The sequence below is a fragment of the Cryptotermes secundus genome, unplaced genomic scaffold (genome assembly GCF_002891405.2).
Source record: "Cryptotermes secundus unplaced genomic scaffold, Csec_1.0 scaffold512, whole genome shotgun sequence".
Taxonomy (NCBI): Eukaryota; Metazoa; Arthropoda; class Insecta; order Blattodea; family Kalotermitidae; genus Cryptotermes; species Cryptotermes secundus.
Window position 1 is genome coordinate 397,585 of NW_019735563.1, and position 16,534 is coordinate 414,118.

Here is a 16,534-nt window from a genome sequence, read left to right on the forward strand (position 1 = left end):
TTTTTTTTTCCTGTTTTATTAAAATACAGAGATATAGTGACGGGCAATGGGGCTGGGTGGCAGGGGTTTGATTCCCGGCAAGAGTAAGATTTTTCTCTTCTCCACAGTTCGAGACCGGCTGTGGGGTTCACACAGCGTCAGTGGGTACCGGAGGCGATTTCTCGGGGGTAAAGCGGCTGGGGCGTTAAACTGACCACTCACCTCCATCTAGTGACTATATCTAGAATGGTGGACCTGTACCTTCACTCCCCCCATACGTCTTCATGGCGTAGTGCTTAATTAAGCGCAGGGACAGATTTAGCGTTACCATTTTTTTAACGTTTATTGAAATGTTCCAATTTTGGTTAAAATCGGTTAAAAGTAAGAATCTTTTTTTTTATGAAGACCTGCTTGCTTCTTTTGTGCCCATCGTGAATGGAGCACGGAATAAGCTGGCACTAGCGACAAGGCTGTGACTTGAATTCGGGAGGCCTCCGTTCGAATCTCCACCGTGATCCCAGCCATTCTGACAGATAATTTTTATTTGTTTGCAGCGGCCATGCACATGTTGGGATAGTAGTGACTTGAACTGGGTTACCACAGTTTGAGTTCCTTCACTGTCATCTCCCGTTCGATTCTGTGCCTGCGTTTTTTAGTGATAAGAAGGTTAAGTAAATAATTGTTCGGTTTGAAACCAGTCCATTGCGAAGTTCTTCTTGATCAAATTGAAACTGAAAATTTCACGGTTGCTGAAATTAATAAATATCTTCCCTAGCTGTCGGCTGTGTGGGTTGGTTTACAAATGGCCGTAGTGCCATGGACTATATGTGTTCGCCATGTTCGTATCGGATCCCGGTAATGGGGATAGAGATGTCTCCTGAAACGTCGGTTATTTCTAACGGTTTATATCCCAAAAAGATTTCAGTATCTAAAGTTGTCTCTTTTTTCCTCCATACTGATATTCAGTGACGTAACGTTTCATAACAACCTTAACGTTCAGTCCGTGTTAGCTTCGTTAAATCAGATAAATAAATCGAAGTTTGTAACTTTGTAACTACCGGATCCTGGGTCCTCACGGCGCTGGTTGTGAAGAGTTCTGTAACACCGAGTAAGCCAAGCAAAACACCAGCATGAAGGAGACAGCAAGTAGAGGTGTTCCTGCTTACTCTCCGACCCTGAAGATGTAGGTGATATATTCCTCCGAAGCATGAAATAGGCAGCAAGCACAACTCTACTCCATGCTTATTCTTCGACCCTAAAATTGGAGGTAATGTTTTCCTCTGAAGCAAGAAAGCAGCTTAGAGCTCTCGTTGTTTACTTTTCTATCCTGAAGATGGAGGCGATATGTTCCTCAGAAACGTCGATTGACTTCACCGTACTACACGGCTTTGTAACCCAGAAGGCAGAACGGTTCCTGACTCAATAAAACGGTCATTAAACCGAAATTTGTATCGAAAAAAATTCGGAATAACCACATTGCATCTCCAGTACACATTTTACATGGCTTTCAGGGTGCTAAACGGAAAGGGGATTGATGACAGAATTGTTTTGCAGTGCGTGCTTTACTAATTCGTTCATGCATCGGGAAGATATTGTATAAACTCCGTGGCCTTTAGTCCGCAAGCGAACTATACCGACCGAGCGAGCGTCGCTTGCCGGCGAAGTTAGTGCCAACTTTAGCGGATAGAGGGTGTCGCGTGGTCAGCGCAACGGATCCCCACGAACGTTAATTTCGGTTTTCTAGACCAGAGCCGCTATTTCCTTGAAATACCTCCTGAATTATCATCACGAGGCTGAGTGGACCCGGTTCCAGACCCACTGCTTCTCAGAAAATCTGGTGGCGTCTGGAATCGACCCCGGGACCTCTGGACATGGAGCCAGGAATTCTGACAACAAGACTACAGAGGCAGTCGATGTATAAGTTTGTAAATATTTTGTAGGATAATGGGGGTTTGTAGAGCATCTTTGTTTCTAGCCAGGTATGAATAAGTTTCCGAAGCTCCTATGCGCCTGTTTCCTCTCCCATGTCTGTGTAACAGTCCCCCCCCCCTCAATCAATATTCATCTTCATTTATCAGGTGACTGAATGTTGCAATGTATTTATGCGGTTACGTGTAGATGACGTCACACACATCCTACTGCCCACAGGAAATAATGACGTCATTATCCGAATCCGTCCAGTGAACGCATCCACCTGTGTGTTTCCTTTAATTGCTTTGTAGCCCGCGTTAAAATGCATTAGTTCACAGAGATACACTTAATCGCGTTTAGTGTATAACAAAGGAGATGTGTGGCTCTGTCAGGTTTATATGTAGGGTACAGAAGTTAGCAAAACACGGTAAATACTGTGACGTCATGACGCTCCAACGGGCAGTCAGAAATAGACAGAGGGTTCACAGTACTACATACAAAGTTTTAAATCAGTGGTTCGCAACCTGACGAGTATGAGGGCCTTCCAGGAGGGAGGGTACATGAGACTTACTTACTTACTCATGGATGTGAGCCCTTCTGGAGGACCCGCAAATTCTGCAGCTACTCAACAATTTCCCAGCATTTTATGGGACCCGAAGGTTCATTACCGTGTTCACAAGAGCCCTCCACTGGTCCCTATCCTGAGGTACATCAGTCCAATCAATACCATCCCATCCTATATCTCTTAAGATCCATTTTAATATTGTTCACCCACCTACGCTTTGGTCTTCCCAATGGTCTCTTTCCTTCTGGTTTTCCCACCGATATCCTATATGCATTCCTCGTCTCCCCCCATTTGTGCTACATGCCCTGCCCACCTCCTCCTCCTTGACTTCATTATTTAATGGGTACATGAGACTGTCAATTTTTAATGCCTGATTCGGTTGAAGTACACTTCATTTTAGATACATTTAATCGTGTTTTCCGCAAGCATCCGTCGAATTCTTAAGTAAAAGAAGAGCGATTTGGTTTCAACATCCACCAGCGTTATATAATTGCCTAATGTGCCACTTACTTTAAACAAAATAACTTCTTAGTCGCGGTTTTGATGTACTAATTATAACTTAATTAATCGTAAATAATAATACAACTAACTGGGAAAAACTACTCGCCTACTCGGGCTGGACGACCAAGAGGTCGGAGTTCGAGTCCCGGTGGGATCAACAAATTTGTCTTCTCCACGTCGTCGAGACTGCCGCTGGGACCCTCCCAACCTCCTATCCAGTGGGTACCGGGGACTGTTTCCGCGAAGGTAAAACGGCCGGGGCGTGAAGCCGACCACTCACCTTCAGCTAGTGACAAGGTCAAGATAATGTGGATCAATATGCTCACTTTTCCAAACGCCTTCATGGTGTAATGCTTAATTAGTTTATTAGTTAATTATTTACTTTTTATTGCTAGTGGGGTGGGACTAAGTCCCTTGTACTGCGGCCACTTCTGGCCTATTGTACCAGCCCCAGATGATAGGTGAGGGTGATTGTGGAGCAGTTGGTAGAATGAAGATTGTCAGGGGAAACCGAATTAGTCGGAGAAAATCTGCCCTAGCACCACTTCGTCCACCACAAATCCCACTTGACCAGACCCCGGGATCGAACCCGGGCCCCCCGCGGTGGGACGCCAGCGACTAACCGCTTGAGCTATGGCGCGGCCAAGACCTCAGTCTTATTAACCTCTTTGCCTTCCGACATTATCTCTATTCCGCGGTGATTAACTGAGCATGGGGACAGTTTTTGCTTTGACTGGAATAATGACGTAATCGTTATATACGCGCATGTGCCACTTACGTACGAACTGAATAGGCAGGTCGGTCCTAGGGGAAATTTATGGGAGAGACGGAATCCCTAGGCGGGCGAAAGAAAAATTCCCTTGCTTACTTACGTACTATTCCATGAATATGTAGGGGGGAGTAGAGGTGTGGCTACACCATTCTTGACCTCGGCACTAGATCTTCAGCATCACGCGCCGGCCGCTTTACCGTAGTGGAAAGAGCCACGGTACCCATTGGATAGGAGGCTGGGTGGGCCCTAGAGCCGGTCCGGACACTGTGGAGAAGAGACTGCCCTCTTGCCCCTGCAGGGAATCGAACTCCAGACGTCCAGTCTGTAGCCCGTCGCATTACCGACTGAGACGTGTCGGCTTATAGCTGCTATATTCTGCGGTTACGCCTCTCCTTTTGTCTGTATAACTTTCCGGCAATACTACTGAAACCATGTTGAAATGTATATATAGAACATACCCAGAACTGCAGTAAATCAATAACAAGCAACGGCTGCCCCGTCCCTTTCCCCCTCCCCTCTTCCCCCCACTCATCATCTTCCCTTCTACCCAGTTCGTAACAAAACGCTCAACCCTTCCCACCGCCACACGTGGTCACAACTTCCTGTTTGCTCCCAGTAGCAGGGAACTACAGTTGGATTTTGGGAATGATATTTCTGTTTTGGGATTTCAGCTTCTTTTGGCGCTGTTGAGATTACGGCCTACTGGGGTTTTACGCCGTTAAGTTCGGTGGATGAGGTACTGACGTTTCGAAGCACAACCGTCGAAAACTAAAATCCCACATAGGACAGTAGTCCTGTATTACATCCTAGACTTGAGGTTGTCACAGCGGTCGGTGGCCGCGAGGTCCTATCGCACAAGATGTAGCATAGTCCTATAGCGTCTATTGCATTATTTCGTTTTCGCGAATAGGCATTGTCTCATTGGTTGTTTACCGACTGTATGAAAGCTGTAACAGGCCGTGGGGGCCCATAGGGTTGTGAGACGTCGAGGCTCCCACATGTTCTAGACAGTCGGCTCACAGATGGCGGTGAGGTTGTCAGCCTTACGCGCCGGCCGCTCTTTACCCCCCAGGAAGATTCGTGGTACTCATTTCTGTTTGAGGCTGAGTCGACTCCAGGGTCATAGTGCGGCTGGAGGGATTAGGTGAATTGAAAAATGCATTGAACACATCGGGAATCGAAGGGCGACCTTCGGGCTTGTAGCATAGTGCCTCAACCCTCTCCATTACCGCGTGCCCCTATTACGTATTTGCGAGTGCTGCTAAAATTCAGAATTACTGGGGTGACACGTCAGTACCCGATGTAGACCGCTTGTTCATGAAGCCCGATGTAGCGTGTTGCATGAACCACGTTCTGTATTTTCGCTCGTGTAGACCCACTCGACGTCCCCCTCCTAGGGGCACAATCAACTCACCCCGAGGGGTAACACATCCGGAGCGTGAACTATGAGAACATTCTGTGTCGTGTGAAACACAGACACACAGAAGCTTGTAACTTTTCGATTGCCAGCATTACGTTTTAAATTTAAATTTTCTTTGAAGAGTTCTGTTCTCTGGCATATGACGCCGTGTAGTCCGTTGGTCACATGCGGATTGGCTTCCAGTGTCCCTTCTGTTTCTATATAATCTAATATTTTCCCTTCTTCTTGGTTTATTCTTCAATCCTGAAGTTGGAGGCGACATATTCAATCGAAACATCGGGTGACTTTCACTACACGACGTTATATCCCAGGAGATATTGATATTTCTCCAGAGGTAACGCTCTATATTTGTGTTGGGGGGGGTGCTTGTTTCGAATATTACCCGTATTTCTAGCTATTCTTACTCAGGTATGTCGTTTTCCTCAGTTACTCTCTATAAGTGATGGAATAGTACATCCTGTACGTCGGGATTGATTCCTTCCAAATCATTTCAAATTTATCAACCACCCCACGAATTGAAACTGTATAGATCCGGTCGGTTGGGTAAATTGCTTCTGGCTCTCGTCAGCGCAGTCATTCTTGGTTCCGGGTCCCGCGAAACTCGTGACCATATTATTCTGACTCACGGCTCGAACAACCTATAAAGTCTCTAGACTGGATACATAGTTAAATACCGCACTCACCTCCCCAAAAGACCATCCTACTTTTTTCCATTTGACAGTATTTGATAAGAAAACTCCTTGGCTTGAGTCCACAAGCAAACTATACCGACCGAGCGACCGCCGCTTGTCGGCGAAGTTAGTGATATCTTTAGTGGATAGATGGTGTCGCGTGATTGGCGCAGCGGATCCCCACGGCCGTTAATTTCGGTTTTCTAGACCGGAGCCGCTATTTCCTTGAAATAGCTCCTCAGTTATCTTCACGAGGCTGAGTGGACCCCGTTCCAGACCCACTATTCTCAGAAAATCTGGTGGCGCATGGAATCGAACCCAGGACCTGTGGATCTGTAGCTAGGACTCTGACCACCAGAGCACAGAGGCGGTCTGACAGTATCTGATAACATAAACTACTCCCGATTTTTGTCCCGAGATCGCTGTACTTTGAGGCGTCGCGATTCTACTTTGAGCACCTTCTGCTGGCTCTTCATACGTCACCCTTGGCAGTTCTAAATCTTATCACGAATGTACACTTGGTCGTCGACTTACGACGACAACAAAAAGGTAAATAAATAAATTATAAAGATGATAAAAAGAATAGAAAGGTTAAAAAATACTGTTAATAAATACATGGCCCACATACGAGCAGATCGACTTACGACCTGTCAGTCAGAACGGAAGTCGGTCGTAAGTCAACGACCAAGTGTACTTTGCTTATGAAAGTTGCGCGTCCAGTTCTGTATTTTCCATTTGTTACTTACTGAGCCCTCCTCATGCGCCTAATATCTGAACTAAATTACGCCAAATTATTTTAGAAATGAATTTTGTGTCTGCATGGTGCAAAATCCTAATCTTTGAAAGCTGAACAGGAAAGAATTTTTTTTTCACTTTTGGCGTGCCTTTAAATTTTTCGCGGCTATTAGAGGCGGATGGTGACATCATTTTTATTTTTATTTTAATTCTCTTAGTCGGGGGTGGAGTCCAACTGGGTCCACTCGGCACGGCGGCCACTGATTGGCCTATTGTAACCTGTCCCGGGTGATTATGAAGAGGAGAATTTGGTGGAATGAAAATTTGCAAGGGAAACCGAAGTACTCGGAGAAAACCCGCCCAAGCGCCACTTTGTCCACCACAAATCCCACTTGACGAGACGCGGGATCGAAGCCTTGCTGCCGCGGTGGGAAGCCAGCGACTAATCTCTTGAGCTATGGCGCGGCCATGGTGACCTTTAAATATTACCACAAGTGAGCACTTTCCGTTGCGTACGTCATATGGAGTTTATAATATTCCTAGACTTACTGTAGCGGGAGAAGGGGTGGGTCCAAAGTTTCTGTCGTCACGAAACCTCGGCCGTGTTAGTGAATTATGTATTCTTAAGCGTGGGGGGCAGTTCATGGAGGTTACGTGACGCACGGTCTCGTTTTGAATCCCAAGCAATCGGGTCTTAACTTACACATGGTTTGCTCAGGTTGGTTTTCTTACATTTCTAATCCTCTTAAAAGGGGGGGGGGGCTGAGATTGCGGATTAGGTATTCCAGGGTCCTTTCATTCTATGCGGAACACTGCCTGGGGGCAGTAAACATATAGCATATAAAATAGTAAGTATGGAAGCACCTAAAGAAATTTGATGCATTTCTGTTTACCTGCTCGTTCTTGTTATGTATCCACTGTTGTTATTTACCGCTGTAACTGACATTTCGGGATTAATAACATTTTGATGGGGCTGCTTCGTAGTGGGTCACCACATAATTTTTTCGTCCATCCATTCAGCCAGACCAGAATATCTCATACGGTTACACATTTTATATTTATGACACTTTAAAACATTCCTAATTAAATTTAAAGTCTGACCAGACTGAGATGATATCTGCGGCATGATCATGAGGGGAGTGGAAACAGCGAGAGATGAGCAGAACATGTGATAGGGGCTTAGTACGTGTAAGAAGGGAGTTAATGAGAATTGTTAGCATGATAAAGGATAAAGGTAATGGATAATTGTGAGCATGACGGTGAAGGATGATAATGCAGAATAATGGCGATAATCTTTAAGAGCTGAGAATCATCAGACTCGTGGACAGTGATGGGATGGAGTGCGTGGGTGTGCGAGATGTGCTACCCCCACGCTCACCGGGTGTTTCCTCGTGTTCCAGGTGGGGGCCGCCCGCAGCAGCGATGGATAAGGAGAATGGTGACGCGGCGGATCGCGGGGAGAAGAGTGGTTCAGCGGCGGGCGCCCCGGCGGATGCCGCCAGCCTCTTGGACGCCGCCAGCCTCTTCGGTGAGTGCAGCAAAGATGATTAGCCGATTAATCATCGTATTACTTAGGTTGATTCGCCTGCCATGAGACTAAGCGGTGGTGCATCTGTGAGATCAGAGTGATTCTTGTTCATGTTACTTAAACGTTGCTGTTTCAACTGCATAGGCTGCTGGATATAAACGTATGGAACGAGTCCCTCTTGAGGGGTAGGTTTCGAAGGGTCGTAGGAAGGGGAGGGAACGAAGCATTTTAAGCCACAGTTAATAGGAATTGACGAGGAAAATCACGTAAATGCATACATACACACATACTTACGTACAATGTTTGAGTCTGGACTTAAATACATAATCCGAAAACGAGACACGGGTTCTCACGGTGGTAACAGTGGAGATAACTATACTAGAGTGTGACGTCGTACAGTCTGTTACATCAGTACGTTTCGGAGGGACGTGCGACCTCCATCTTCAGGGTAAGAGAGGTTGTAACTGCTTGTGGTGTGATAGATCGATAGTAACGTTTCGGAGAGACGCTATATCCATCATGATGGCGATGAGTGACCTTGTGCTAGATTGTTACCAGTATCCCGAAAATGGATCGCAGCACGTTTTCCTGCCAGGCTACATGTTCACATCCCAGAAGACAGTACTGTCCCTGGTTTGGGCTTGAGCTGTCCGAGAACGTACGCGTCTTGGACAACGCAATCGACATTAGTCGATTTTCGATCATATCAGACCGTTTAAGTAGGAAGTAAGTTCTGTGGTTCGGGTTTAGTTCTTTGTACTTTTTAAACATCTCTTTTTGTAGAATTTGAGGTTCTCATGTCGAGGATTATGAAGAGTTCCGTCTTTGGGGTATAATTCCGTGTAGTCCATTGATAGTCACTCGAATTTTCGGAGGAACGTTTCGCCTCCATCTTCACGGTCGAAGAATAAACCGAGTAAAACACAGGAATGAAAGCAGATGTCAAGCCAGAGCTCTGCTTCTTCGACCCCTTAGATGGAGGCGGCGTGTTCGACCTGAACATCAGTCGACTTATAACGGTCTGCACGGCGTTATATCTAAGCCGGTAGAAATTACGTTTTTTTTTTATTTTGCCATTCTCTTAACAGAAATGAGTACCAGAAATTAATTAAATAATTTTCCTGGGGAGTAAAGCGCGGCTGGCGCCTAAGGCTGACAACCTCACCGCCATCTGTGAGCCGATTGTCTAGAAAATGTGGGAGCCTCAACGTCTCACAACCCTATGGGCCTTCACAGCCTGGTACAGGGATAGCTTTAATTTTTACCTTTTACTTACCAGTGTTTGCAAAATTGGATGAGCAGAAATGAAAGTGAACTAATATGATTTCCATACATGTATCTCCCCCCCCCCGATTTCGTCTGTGAACCGCTGAATACGGTAGGTTAATTCAATTTCAGTCGCGACTGTGTAGTTGAGTGATGTGTCCTGGGTAGGGTCGATGCTTATGTATGGAAAAGAGAGGCATGCAGAGCGACATCGGGCTGCATCAGTAATGTGTGCTCCGGGAGGGCGTGGAGGGAAGGGAACAAGTCTGATCAATGATAGCGTCAGCCAGCGACCGGTTGGATAATGAACCCCAATAACTGTGATCGTCCTGCACCCGGTAATTCATCGTTGGAAACTGTTATGGGTGATGCGTCTTTGGAAACAGTTTTAATTCTTCTGCTGTCAACTTCTCTTCCATTTGTCATTGCCCAGAAAGGCTTTACGCCGTGTCCTCACACGAGTTGCAAAGTGCATTTATGTTGACGGTGGAATTTTCGGAAATATATTGTACTAGATAAACTGTACTAACTTTGTCACTTGAACAGTAAATACCGGTATTAGAAACAGTACGCAATATCTCTTTCTTATCAACAGTTTTGGAGCTGCACAGTGAAATAGCTGTATCTCGGAAACCCTTCGGAAAGGACATACATATATACATAACACTTTTTTATTGCGTAGAATGACCAATACTGTGACCTCCAAGAATATTCACCATTCCTCCTGGGACACTCTGTGTATGTACAAACTCCGTGGTCTGTTGTCCGCAAGCAAACTATACCGACCGAGCGACCAGCGCTTGTCGGCGAAGTTAGTACTGACTTTTGCGGATAGAGGGTGTGGCGTGGTCAGCGCAACGAATCCCCACGGCCTTAATCTCGCTTTTCTAGACCGGAATTCTTTGTGTAATGTGAAGTTTTATATGTGTATTCTTCGGAATGTGGTCGTTTTCAGTTCTCCTGGGGCGCGGATGTTTGTGTTAGTGTATCGCTGAAGTCAGTGTGTCCTCCCTCGTATTTGGGCGTCTGCCACGGGCTGAGCTTCCATGCAGATAAATTCGTAAGCAAACGGATCCTAGGAACGGAGTCTGTGGACATGGAAGTTTAAAAATCGGGATTAATTCTGAAGAAGTGAAGTGTGTAGGCTACTTTAAATGAGTATTTCGCACAGACTTAAACCCATGCACGTCATATTATGAGATAGCCACGCGGAACAGATTTCTTCCTTTACTATCTTATAGTCACTTAGCTGATGGAGAACTTTTCTTTTGGTTTGAATTTCTCACAGCACTGACTATGAAGATTACCATCTCCTGGAAAATGACACCGTGTAGTCTTGTAGAAATTCAGTGATCTTTTGGAGGAACTTATTGCCCACCTTCTTTGGGGTCGACGGTAATCTAAGCATATAACGAACACTTAACTTTGTTTGTTTGTTTGTTTGTAAACTATACACACTGTTTTAGTACCCGAAGGTTCGTTATCGTGTTCGCTAGAACCGCCACTGGTCCCTGTCTTTAATATTATTATCCAAATGGTATCGGTCTTTCGCGTGGTCAGCGCAACGTATCCCCACAGCCGTTAATTCCAGTTTCCTAGACCGGAGCCGCTATTCTCTTGAAATAGCTCCACAATTATCCTCAGGAGACTGAGTGAACCCCGTTCCAGACCCACTACTTCTCAGAAAATGTGGTTGCCCCGGGAATCGAACCCGGGACCCCGTGATCTGTAGACTAGACCAAAGAGGCGGTCACCGTTTTCGACTGCGTGGGGAAATGAGAAGTCTCTTGTCTTAGCTGTGAATCGAACCAGTATTCCTCTGTTATCCGACCTGTAGCTCAGTCGTCATACCGGTTAGTTACCCTGGCGTGTAACAGAGGACGGTGAGACGGGGTGCGTGTACACGGCGCTGGGTCGTCTGTATTGATTTCCGTCGTCCAAGATGGATCCTTCAGTGTGTAGTGAGGAACCCTCTGGCCGTCTTGATGTGAGTGCGGGTGCAGTCGGTGCCCAGTGAGGCAGGAGGGGATGAAAGCGGCAGCCAGGCGGGGGTGGCGCAAAATAAGTCCAGTCTTCTGTAACGTACCGGTCTCCCTCTGTCACTCTCTTTCTCTGTCTCTTTTTTTTCTGTTTCAAGCTAGAAGAGTTTAGACATGAGACTGTTTCCTTTCTCTTACCATCACCTTCTGTCCTTCCCAGCTAAACTGTGCTCGCCTCGAGCTTCAGCCCCCTCCTAAAATCCTCCTTCATCCCCCCCGCAATATTAACCCCACCCCTCCACCGTCTTCCGTTGCCGAACCGACTCTGTCCCCTTTTTTTCTGTCTCTTTCTTACTGCGCGTGAAAATCAATGGTATTGCTGCTGGGTAACAAGATTTCTCTTTACGATGAACGGTCTTAGAGGAGACTTGCTTTTATGTATGTGTTTTCCCGTCAAATTTGGAGGCTAGGAAAACAGTTCGGTCGCATTTTATGCCAGGGATGCGTTCCTAAAGACCTCGCATAATTCAGAGCAAATCTTCTCATAGGAATATATGTATTGCCGAATTTGGGGGGGCTATGGGCATAAATTGGCCGGTCACGGTAGCCGAGCGGTCTAAGGCATGAACTGTCTTCGCTCGCTCGGAAACCTGGATCGTGGGTTCGAATCCCACTCATGGCGTTAGATGTTTAGTGTTTGTGTATAGGTAGAGGCCTTGCGACGAGCTGATCACCCGCCCAAGGAGTCCTACCGAATGTCTAAGATTTACTAAACCGAAGTGAAACGGAAAGTTTCATGGAGGTAGGCCACGGCCCAAATTGGGGCTGTAGCGCCAAAGGAAAAAAGCAATGGGTATAAATTGAGTCTTTATTAATATATATGTATATATTTTTTTGTATCGCACTATTTCAAATTGGTATGAAGTGCCACCGCAGTATGCTATTTTCTGGAGTGTGACACCGTAAAGTCTAGTAGAAGGTTATCTACGTTTTGAATTAACATATCCCCAGCAGCCTCAGAGTCAAGCAGGAATTTGAGAAACTATTGAGATTGTGGTATTCTGGGTTGTAACGTCGAGTCGTTCAGAGATAGTCCGACGTTTCGGTAGAACATGGTCTCTGTCGTCGAAGTCGATGAGTGAGCCAAGTAAACAGCGGGTGGGGAACCTCCTTTCCCACAAACTTTTGAAACTAACGACATAATTTCTACTGCATAGCGGTATCACGCATGAAAAGGCCGTTGAACTTACAAGACCTGTATTACCGACCAAGTTGGAGTAGCAGTTACGCTCATATTCCGAAGGTTTTCAGTTCTAATCTCGGCCGGGACACCAGCTGTCGTGACCGAGATTTTACGCTGTCTTCCTCAGTCCCTTTTCCACTCCCCTCCAACTAGTGCCGAGGTCAACACGTGAGTCCACACCCCCATACGCCTTTATGGCATAGTGCTTGATTATCATTAATTTATTTTAACTGCAAATGGGTTTTTACCCTGTGGTAGTGGTACCACAATAAGACACCACGCTCAAAACACAACACACAAAACTACACAGACAACAAAACACACTACACACATAATGAATACAATGCAAGTACACTTACAAGTACAACAAATACAATTACAACTATAATTATATAAATTAATATTAAAGAAATTAAGTACAGGGACCACTTTGCCTTGCCTTTCCTCAGTCCCTCCATGAAAATTCCTGTATACCTGGATTAGGCCATGATCGCTTCCTTTCTGATCCTTCACAGTTCATTATTCGATACTTTTACCCCTCGACGCTATGTAATCTGCGATACTGACAAAACAAACTCCGTGGTTTTCGTCCGCAAGCGAACTATACCGACCGAGCGACCGCCGCTTGTTGGCGAAATTAGTGTCAACTTTAGCGGATAGAGGGTATCGTATGGTCAGCGCAACGAATCCCCCCGGCCATTAGTTTCGGTTTTATAGACCGGAGCCGCTATTTCCTTAAAATAGCTCCTCAGTTATCCTCACTAGGCTGAGTGGACCCCGTTCCAGATCTATTACTTCTCAGAAAATCTGGTAGCGCCGGGACTCGAACCCGGACCTCTGGATCTATAGCCAGGAGCTCTGACCACTAGACCACAGAGGCGGTCCTGCAATACTGACACTGCTGTAAAAGAAATATCAAACCACAGGGCTCGGTTTATGACTGATACCACCGAAAGCAAGTGACCTCGCTGTAGGTATGGCTGTTAACTGAATTATGCTGGCAGGAAGAAGTAATTGGCACAAATGATCCATACACGTCGGATGTACAGTATGCTAATTGGAACACTTCCTTTACAGCTTTGTCAGGTTCTACCGTTAGTCTGCTTATTGCACAGACTGGTTATACAAGTACGGTTTCCGGCGCCTAGAAAACACAGGATTCGCTCTATGAAACTATGAGAAAAATACAAAGAAAAGGCAGGTTTAGCTCACTTCCAAAATGATGTTGGCAGCATTGAAAAGCATGGATATATAAATGTGAATGCTCCCGCTTTTCCAATGAATATCTTTTCATTGCCTTTCCTCTAGCAATGGGCGCCCCTGTGGATTAGTTGCCAGAGTTCCTGGCTACAGATCCATAGATCCCGGGTTCGATTCCCGGGGGGGGGGCTACCAGATTTTCTGAGAAGTAGTGTGTCTGGAACGGGGTCCACTCAGCTTCGTGATGATAATTGATATGCTACCGCGTATCCCCTACTTTCAGCATAAAAACTCCGTGGCCTGTTGTCTGCAAGCGAACTATACCGACCGAGCGACCGCCGCTTGTCGGCGAAGTTAGTGCCAAATTTTGCCGATAGAGGGTGTTACGTGGTCAGCGCAACGAATCCCCACGGCCGTTAATCTGGGATTTCTAGACCGGAGCTGCTATTTCCTTGAAAGAGCTCCTGAAATATCCTCACGAGGCTGATGGACCTCGTTCTAGACCCACTGCTTCTCAGAAAATCTGTTAGCGACGGGAATCGAACCCGGACCTCTGGATCTGTAGCCAGGTACTTTGACCACTAGACCACAGAGGCGGCCACTTTCAGCATTAAGAAATCCAGAAAAGGGATGAGAGAGTTGGAAGGCGGACGGTGCACGTTTTGTTTAAACTCGAACCCGAAAGCGTAGGACTGCGGGTGGTAAGATGCCTTTGCTTTGAGATGTGCATTAAGATTAGAAAAATTTGAATGTCCTTGCGTGTGAGGTTATCACGGGGGTAACCGTTGAAGGTTGCAATTCCGTGTATTTCGGTGAGTGACCGACGGTTTTCGGGAGGAGTATTGCGTCCATCTTCAAGGTCGAAGGGTAAGAAAAGCAAGAAACTAGCCGAAACATTCGGCAAGAAGTAAGACTTTCGTGGCTTACTCTTCGGCCCTGAAGATAAAGGCGATATGTTCTTCCAAAACAGAACTTTCCGGCTTTCTCCGATCGACACGACGTTGGAAGCTCGTTCTCATTGAAACACGTTGTTCGGTTTTATCGTTGAAATAAGATCGTTACTCCACCTCCTTCAGTTTTGGGGGCGAGTATTGTTTGACGACAGTGTGTGCAGTGTGTCCCAGAATATAAAGCGTTGAATCATATGCTGGTTGATTATGAAGCGGTCGTGGCCAGTTTGAGACACTTTTCTGGAGGGACAGTTAGGTGAATTGAGGTTGTCACGACGACGAGACTGTGCATTATGGCATCGTTTAATTTGGTGGGTACTTATTTTCGTTTATTCCGTCATTAGGGTGTAAAGGTTCGGCCACACAGAGCGCTACGCTATGTTCGCTACGTACGCTGTGTACAGTCTGCGACGCAGCTAACATAGGGAACGTAGCGTACAGAAGTCTGTGTGTCCAGTCACATTGGCAATAAAGGGAGATATTTTTCTGTTCGTATAGCGAACGTAGCGTACGTAGCGCTCTGTGTGGCCGAACCTTAAGAGGTGGAGAGTCGAACCCGAGAGAGTGGAATCATGTTTGCTCTAGAACGTTGATATGCGTCTATCAAACTGCATGGCGGCATATCCTAGGAGGTCCTAGTCTCGAATTAATGAACAGTTCACCTGATAACAGTTCGTCTATTTTCTTCTTTCGGAAAGGTACAAAGAGGGAAAGAAAAGAAAAACAGACATTCAGAGACAAGAAACAGGATTTGTATTGTCTAGTTCAAGAGATTTAATGGGCCCAGTGCAGTATCAACGTTTTCTGTGTGGGTACTGACGTGGTTTGTAATGCAGAATATCTCATGTGATTCATTTTGCAGGCATTTCCGTACAGCTAGTTCAGTGTCCTCCTTCCCGTGAACTTGTCACATGCTTGTAAATACGACTGCCATTTTCATCCAGAAGAGGTCATTGTAACGAGAGGAACGAAGGGAGCGGGAGAGGGGGAGTCATATTCGACCTTGACCTACACTACACCGCGTCTCATTATTGTAAAGACTAAATAATTAATGCCCTATACAGGGTGTCCCACCAAAAAATGTCCAGACTTCGGGAGAATATTCTGTAGGTCATTTTAAATTAACAAACATTGTTTAATAAACAATAGTTTAGTTAATGACCGTTAATGAGGTAGGCGATTGTGTAGCGTAACACACTAGCGCCATTGTGATGTCTTTATTTTCAGACCTGTTTTTGTGTTTTGGCGTGCGTTTGTTCTTCAGATGTGTTAGATGCACGTGTAAATAAACGCAGCCTTTCCTGCAATAAGAGACTAAGTAGAAATGCGTAAATAAACCAGGCGTTCAGTTCAGCGGCTCCAAGCCGGATTACGTTATTTCGGAAACTTGTAATTAAGTTGGTACCATTGATATAAATTCATTTGTCTTGGCCTTTGGTAAAGTTGATAATTATTCAGTTGGTTTTAATGCAATAATAAAATAATTCTAAGGAAAATTAATTTTTTTATGCAGATGTACGGAACAAAAAACAAAAACGAACTCCATGGTTTTAGTCTGCAAGCGAACTATACCGACCGAGCGATCGCCGCTTGTCGGCAAAGTTAGTGCCAACTTCAGCGAATGGAGGGTGTCACGTGGTCAGCGTAACGAATCCCCACGGCCGTTAATTTCGGTTTCCTAGACCGGAGCCGCTATTTCCTTGAAATAACCCCTCAGTTATCCTCACGAGGCTGAGTGGACCCCGTTCCAGACCCGCTACTACTCAGAAAATCGTGTGGAATCGAACCCGGACCTCTGGATGTGTAGCCAGGAA

At 45.8% G+C, this 16,534-nt stretch overlaps 1 protein-coding gene across 1 annotated transcript in view; it reads left to right on the forward strand.

Annotated features, from left to right (window-relative positions):
* LOC111869569 (bromodomain adjacent to zinc finger domain protein 2B) overlaps nt 1-16,534 on the forward strand; it is a gene marked incomplete in the record, with an annotated part of 241,275 nt that overhangs the window by 127,092 nt on the left and 97,649 nt on the right. The window contains 1 exon segment of the mRNA XM_023861196.2: nt 7,955-8,082. Within this exon segment, the coding sequence (XP_023716964.2) occupies nt 7,977-8,082 (106 nt within the window).